This window comes from Garra rufa, chromosome 19 (assembly GCF_049309525.1).
Source record: "Garra rufa chromosome 19, GarRuf1.0, whole genome shotgun sequence".
NCBI lineage: Eukaryota > Metazoa > Chordata > Actinopteri > Cypriniformes > Cyprinidae > Garra > Garra rufa.
The window spans coordinates 27807053-27814717 of record NC_133379.1 but is presented as its reverse complement, the minus strand read 5'-3'; the positions used below and the strand labels follow the sequence as shown (position 1 = coordinate 27814717).

At 39.7% G+C, this 7665-nt stretch overlaps 1 protein-coding gene across 1 annotated transcript; it reads right to left on the bottom strand.

Annotated features, from left to right (window-relative positions):
• Positions 1-2000: 2000 nt before the first annotated feature.
• On the bottom strand, positions 2001-7307 carry barhl1b (BarH-like homeobox 1b). The gene is made up of 3 exons (XM_073824678.1): positions 6050-7307; positions 4358-4580; positions 2001-3411 (listed from the first exon to the last, which is right to left on the bottom strand). Exons 1-3 carry the CDS (start codon positions 6501-6503, stop codon positions 3120-3122), a joined length of 969 nt encoding a protein of 322 aa, XP_073680779.1. The 5' UTR covers positions 6504-7307; the 3' UTR covers positions 2001-3119.
• Positions 7308-7665: the final 358 nt, after the last annotated feature.

Below are 7665 nucleotides of genomic sequence, written 5' to 3'. Positions count from 1 at the left end.
TTGTACTTTGTACAAAAATATTTTGTTGCGTATTTCCCACAGCAGCCGTAAATTTATGAAATGTTCTATAAATGTTCTCTCTTTCTCTTCAAAGTGATTCATGGGCAGGAGCCCAAAGATGAGACTTAGGATGACATGTGCTATGCGAAAGTTTGCAGCAGGAGCCCGACTGATCACACGTTATCGACGTTCAATTAAAAGCTATTAAGGTCTTTTGTCTGCTCGTTAATATCCCATTCAGTCGCCCTGTCAGAGCGGTCCCTAAACCCTGAGCTTTACGGACCGGTCTCATGGTTGGGTTAAAGTCAGTCTTAGGCTCACGGATGGGGGAAGAAGGGGGGGTCCCGTCATGCCGCTGACCAGATGTCCCCTTGCTGATCCGAGCCGCAGTCAGCACTGCCCGGTGACCAGCTGTTGGGGCCGTTTGGCAAAGAGCAGCAAACCAACACTCTCAAGAAAGGGTATGGAAACAATCCATTTCCAAATGGGATCATTTAGGGCACTTAAACAATTACACACTTAGGTGACCATTAATATTTCATCCACATATTGTTTATGAAAACTAAACGAAATGACTCCGCTTGCTTAGTGATGCGTGCTTGCTAAGAGTGCAAAAAAGTCTGTCACTTTACCCGTGTAGACACGACACAATGGAGGCTGACAAGTGTTGAGACTGCACATGTGTGCGTGAGAGACAACATCCAATCTCTTAGTATTTCCCTTTTATCGTGCTGCCAATAAAACGAACATCGAGGCCGACGATCAAAATGATATTTAAAGTGTGACCTATTAATAAGAGCCAGTCGCGTTAAACTTTAAAATATGAAGGTAGAATTAAGTTCCCTAAATCTCCAGGCGTTTCTCAAAGGTTAGGGAGGTGAGTGTTCACTTCCATGGGCGCGACATTCTTATTAACTTTTTTTTTCGTAGGTTCGACAAATTAAATCCACGATGCTAACCAAATAGTGTGGGGTTTGAGCAAAGTGTCTGACAGTCATGTTTAAAATTATTCAAACACATTTGCCAGTGATAGAGTTCTCCGAGCTCGAATTTTATGATATTGCTATCACTAGCGTTTGTTGACGTTTATTTTCATAAGCAAACTTTTACTTTTCATTAAATTTCTGGATGCGTTTTAAAGGCAGTGACTTGACATAAGCAGTGTAACTAATATGTGTATTTTATCGGTTTACTTTTTATGTTTAAAGTCCTTCGTAACTATTAAAAACGAAACCTTGAGACAATTTAGCCTAGTCTTTAAACAATTCATTCGCTATTTATTTGACAAAATAACTCAAATCTAACATTTATCTTTTGAATTACAAAATTATAATTTGTGACCCTGGACCACAAAACCAGTCATAAGGGTCAGTTTTTTGAAAATGAGATTTCTACATCGTCTGAAAGCTGAATAAATAAGATTCCCATTGATGTATGTTAGGATAGGACAATATTTGGCCAAGATACTATTGGAAAATCTGCAATCTGAGGATGCAAAAAAATCTAAATATTGAGAAAATCGCCTTTGAAGTTGTCCAAATGAAATTCTTAGCAATGCATATTACTAATCAAAAATAAATTTTTGATATGTTTACACTAGGACATTTACAAAATATCTTCATGGAACATGATCTTGACTTAATAGTCTTATGATTTTTGACATTGATAATTTTGACCCATACAATGTATTGTTGGCTACTGCTAAAAAAAATATACCCGTGCTGGTTTTGTGGATTATTTTATCGTGATTGTTTCAGTGCTCGCAGAAAGTAGCACACCATTAGTTGCATGAGGTTCTGGGGTTCTTGTAAGTTTTCCAATAGCGATTTTCGAAATTTGTGCATTTCTAATGTGTCAATGTACAGGTCTGGCACAGGCATTATGCACCTGCATACCTTTTATATCAGCTGTTGGTTTAGTGTAATTGAATTGTCTATGAGAACACGAGTGTGTATTTACCCAGTATTTGTATAGGCTACCTCCACATTCTCAGTCAGTGGTAAATTAATGAAAGATCTTTATTAGCACATTTATAAAAGTAATTCTCCTTGCTCAAAGACCACCCTCCCCCGCACATCCAGCAGTTTTTAAGAGTTTCCAAGAAGTTCACACCGCTAAGCACACGGGGGGCACGAATGAAAATCATTTGGAATTACGAGAATCATTACTTCACAAATCATTATTCTCAATATACAGCTTCACCAGAAAGAATGACAAGATATTTCAACGGCTTTATACAGAGTTATTGCACAATGCCTGGGCGAACACTTTGCATGTCATCTCCTTGACGTCTTACTGATCACACAAGCGATCTGAAACGAGGACTTGGCGCTTTCCCATCAACATCAAAGTGATGCTACTGGCAGTTGTGCAGGAATAGAGAAACGAAAAAAGCAGCACGAAAATAATCGATTGATAATCGATTCATAATCCATCTCGTCCAATCCACCTTCAGGCATAGTAGCACTCCGCACCATTCAGCTGTTTGTCAAATAGAAAAGTGACACTTGTTCAATTAAGTAGCTTTTTCGTTTGGTAGAGTCGTGTCGGGTTTTAATGTGCTGCTCACCTGTTAACGTAAGGCTTGGAAATATAATACAAAAAGAGAAAATTCGAGAATTCATGTCTTTCAACATAAACCAAAATATTCTTATTTACACCTATTTTCCTTTGTACATTTTAGAGGGTCACTACAAAGCCCACGATTTATGACCTGGATTTGATCTCAGGATAATTAAATATGAATCTACCATTTAAATATTCTTTGCGTCAGGGATGCACCAACAATTCACTACTTAAAATAATAATAGGCTAATAATAATTTGTGAAACAAAGTGTCCCTGTAGTATCAAGTCCCGTTATTATTGCGTTCAGTACATAACGGTCTGTATTTTTTTTTCTTTCTCAGATTTAACATTAGGGTAAACAAAAAATATATATATAAACATAATAAGTTAAAAAAAAAAAACATACGTTAAATTAAATAAAATAAATAAAATGTAAAAATGTCTCATCACTTTTTGTGGCTTCGTAAAATTTCTCGAATGTTTTGTAAAATAGTTTTTCTCATGGTGGAGTTTAAAGCTGCCATGTATTGCAACGAGTCCGCATCGTGCCGTTCATCGTGGTGGTGTCGGTCTGGGTAACACACCGGAGAGGGGGGGCAGAGGCGGCGGCTCGTTGGCGCCTTGGAGACCGTGCAGAAGAATCCGGGGAACGAGAGGACGCTGCAGCGCCGGCGGGGGCGCCGAAGGTCCCCTGTATAAGTAGAGCGCTGCTCCAGGGTCCAGATTCGACACCAGGCTTTGAGGGTAGAAATACGGCGAGGGGAACATCCTTTGCAGCGCGGAGTAATTTCCAGCCTCCGCTAACAATTCCAGTCCGACCGCCGTTTGCCTCTTCCACTTTGTCCTTTTTTCCAAAACGAGAAAGGATTGTGTTAGTATATAAAAATTAAAATTGAAATTATTCAGCGACTAGTGTTTTATCTTTTGATCATAGCAAAAAGAAACAATCGAGAAAAAAAAAGATAATTAAAAACTGAATTTTCTATGATTTATCTACTGACCTGGGGCTGTATAAATATATATTTTTTAACCACACGTCAATAATAATATGATTTACGTTAAAACAGAAAAATGCTAAAAGCTTTGTCGTTTACATCTAAATGATTAATACATAACTTGTAAAGTGTCAAAGTATTCTGATTTAATTCACATTAACTGTGTAACTAATATAAAGGAGATATAGGGTAAAAAGCAGGCAGCAATGTCACAAATATTTTAGTAATTAATATTTCATCGACAACGCATGCACCTTTCGTGCATAAAATGCTGTTTATTAATTTCACATTTTTAGCTTGGCACAAAATCATATGCAGCGAATACATATGCAAATAAACCACTTGTAGAAGTGATTTGATTTTTGCTACTTTGAATTTTCTTGGTATAATTTTTTTCTTCTACTTTTTTGTCGTATTTTTTCATTTTAGCAATTTTTAAGCTATAAAATAAGAAATGTGAAATCCTGACCCCCTTTAAAATTTAAAAGCTAAATATTTTGTTTAAATGTAAAAAAAGTGGATATTTATTATAGCATTTCCTTTATTTTTACTCAAGCAAAACCGATGCAACGACTTCCACCTGACATGTATTATTGTCTTTGGCAGGACTTATCAAAGGAATACAATATGATAGGCCTATGCACTCAAATACATGTTCTCTTATTAATATTAAAATAGTAAGTAAAAATAAAACGAATGCAATACGAATAATATCAGATATCAGAATATTTTTTTCTTATTTAATGTTGCTGGGATGTACTCAAAGCATTTGTTTCCAGCTGACCACATGCTCACCTCCTGTTCTGGTACCAGGTTTTGACCTGCGTGTCGGTCAGGTTGAGAGAAGCTGCCAGCTCCATCCTGTCCTGCACACTCAGATACTTCTGACGCTCAAAACTGCGCTCCAGCTGGGCGAGCTGATGGTCAGTGAAGGCGGTCCGCGCTTTCCGTGGCTTCTTGAGGCGAACCTGCGGGCTGTCTCTGCTGCTGGATATCTCCCTGTCGCCCTCCTCTTTCACTGCAACATCACATAGACACTGATTAGCATGAGTTAGTTAGTCCAAGTGTTTCAGCAGACCCTGCTTTGGCAAGTAATCACATGTTCTGGTGTCAAAGGTTTCCACATATCCTCTGCTAAACCCTTGTGATTGTGTCATGCATTTTTCAGATTTTATTTTCAGAATGAGGGTTGTGATATTTAATTCACCCCTCTCTCTCCCTATCTAAAGCAAACTCTTTTCTCTCTGAACCCAGAAAGAGAGGGACACGACGCGAGAGACCTTGCCAGTCGAGTAGTTGAGTCGTCTCTCAAGGAGCACAATAATCCGGCTAATTGAGCCACAAGGGATGGAAACCTTTCAACCGAGACCGGAGAAACTTCACAGGGCCGGGGATAAGAGCGAAATAAAGAGCGGACCGACCCCGTGCGTTACAAATCTGATTAGCACTGGGACAAATTGCATCAAATCCCTCAAATATAAGCGGCTAGAAAGGCGAAAATCAAAGCGGCGCACACACTCTTTACAAGCGCTCTGGAGATGGAATGGCTTTGATTTGGAGGGCATTAATTTTGATCACCGCGCCTATAGACTTGCCAAGCTAATAATGTCATGATGTGAGAGGAGAAATATATTTGGATTCATAGCTGAAGGTAGGCGAATAGTTGCCCTACTTCCACTAAGACTAAGATTTTGGCGATAACACTTTTACTAAAATATCCGACGACGCCAGAATTCAGTAGGCCAAACACATGAACACCAACAACCAAAACATCTACATAAACACGTGCTTATAAAAATACAATTTCTTTGTATTAATAATAACAAATAGTTATATTTAATTAGGCCATATTCATACATTTATCAATAGTTATTGACCTTTAGGTGTTAGCATCATTAAATCAACCTAATGTTATGTCACAGGAAACGATCTTTCACTCTTTTCTTTTTCCTCAGATGTAATTTCATCTGAACAAATCCTTAATGAATCTTGCTGATGATGTTTATCTGTTCAACTTCATTTGCCCTGCACCCAACAATAAGCTTTAAATTAATAAACACGTTAAAATGTAGAATATAGCGAATAATTCACGTAAACAAAATCAGCAATATTTCTTGCACTGAAGTCAAAGATTTGGCGATTTTTCCAGTGATGACATTTATTGATTTAAAAATATTTAATATGAATTTTACGATGTTTTGGGTTATAAAATGATTATGCCACGTGCATTATTTCCACCTGTTTATCTATGTCAGTCATATCACAATTTGTTATAAACAGCGCGTATAAATGAACGAAATAACTAAACAATTCTGAAAATGTTGTTTTATTATAATTCTAGATTAATCTTTTTATTTCTATCTCCAAATTGTTTACAAAATAGCCAAGGGTAGTCAGAAACTCTATTCTGCTTGAACTCTATTCTGTCAAGTTCTAGTTCACGTGTAACTATTTTAAAATATCGCTAAAAGCGAAGTGATTTTTTACCTTTGTATTCACTGTCTGACGATGAGTTGCTGTGGATCTTTTCAATGAAGTCGTCTGCGATTTTAGACGCCAGTCTCCCCGTCTCCTGAGTCGGCTGGCCGTTGCTGGAGTAAGGAGCACACGCCGCTAACGGTTTACAGTCAGCCAGAATGTCTCTTATTAAGAAGGATGAAGTGACAGTCCGAGGTTGCGATCCAGCGGAGATCGGGCCGTGCTGCAAATGGGACGCGAGTCCGAGCGGATGACCCTGTCTTTGCGCCGCATCCTCACCGCACTCCCGCCGCGGGGACGGAGGAGAAGAGCAACCGCTCTCTAAGTCTGACCTGGGGCTGAACTCCAGCGGGGACCTGCATTCTCCTACTAAGGTGTCCCCTTTCGCGATGACTGGGCTTCCGGGCCTGTGGGATAGCAGGGAGTCGATTCCAAAACTGGAGCCGTTGGTGGACGCTTCCATCTCCACACTGCTGCTTGCGTGAAGCCTCTGTTCAGATTATCATCTGTATTCAAGCAAGTTCTGCGTGAATGGCGCTCGATTTAATAGCGATCTATCCAGGAGGAAAATCCAAAGCAGAATCGGAAATGAGAAATATTCATCCCCTGTCTGGGTAAAAAAAAAACTTTCTTCTTCCTTGAGGACTTTTAGTTTAAGTTTAAAAAGGAAAAGGAGGTTTCTTGAGGAGGTTCTGTATGAAGTACACACAGACCCTGCCTCCAAAAAAATGTTTGGTTTTTTTTTTTCTTTAGCTCCTCACTCACTCCTAAAAAAAATCGATACAGCCTAAATATACTCTCGGTTGGCAAATTAATATTTTTTTTTCTTTTTCAATCCCGGTTTTTCTCGAAGAGCGAGACGCGTCGATGGTAGCTTTGAATAATTTATCAAATTATTTCAAAAAGCTGTTCTGAAGTAACAGTGTTAGTGTAAAAGCACAAGGTAGCCTACTTAGAGGTTGCGGGCATTTCAGCACCACGGACAGAAGCAAAGCGCCGTCAACTCGAGCCTCTCGCACCTATTGAGCAGCTGAAATTTTCATCAGTTCAAAGGTAGTTCGCTGTGGCGAGTAGAGTCGAATCCGGATGGAAAAGGCAAGTGCATTCTGTGCCGGCGCAGGTGATGCAATGAGAAAGCGTTGGACTGCAGAGCGCTGAAAAAATGCTGCGAGAAGACAGAAGCGCAAATGAGGTAATGCAGGTTAAATAGACACATTGGGGAACGGAAAGTCAGATAAAGCCTAACAAATGAACTTGTGCACAACTCAGTGGCTAGGTTTTTAAGGGCACCCCTTCCACGTGAGTCCCCAGCGACTCGCTTCCATTGGTTAGGAGGTGTTTTGGGGTGTTGACTGGCTCGCTAAGAGGAAACCGGACCCCCCCCCCCCCCCACGCCCAATAAACCCCTCCCCACAGGTCGCCCACTTTGATTAAAAGAGACACTGAATTCATTAGGAGACTCGGATCCAACTGTTTACAGGCAATTTTCACACTGTTTGCTTTCATTACATCATTGATGAGCCTTATAATGGGGTTATTATGAGGAGTGGGGAGGTCTTTTCTCTCCTCTCCTCCTAGAGCGCGTTGAGTCACGTCTTGACCACTTTCTCACAATTCGGCCATTT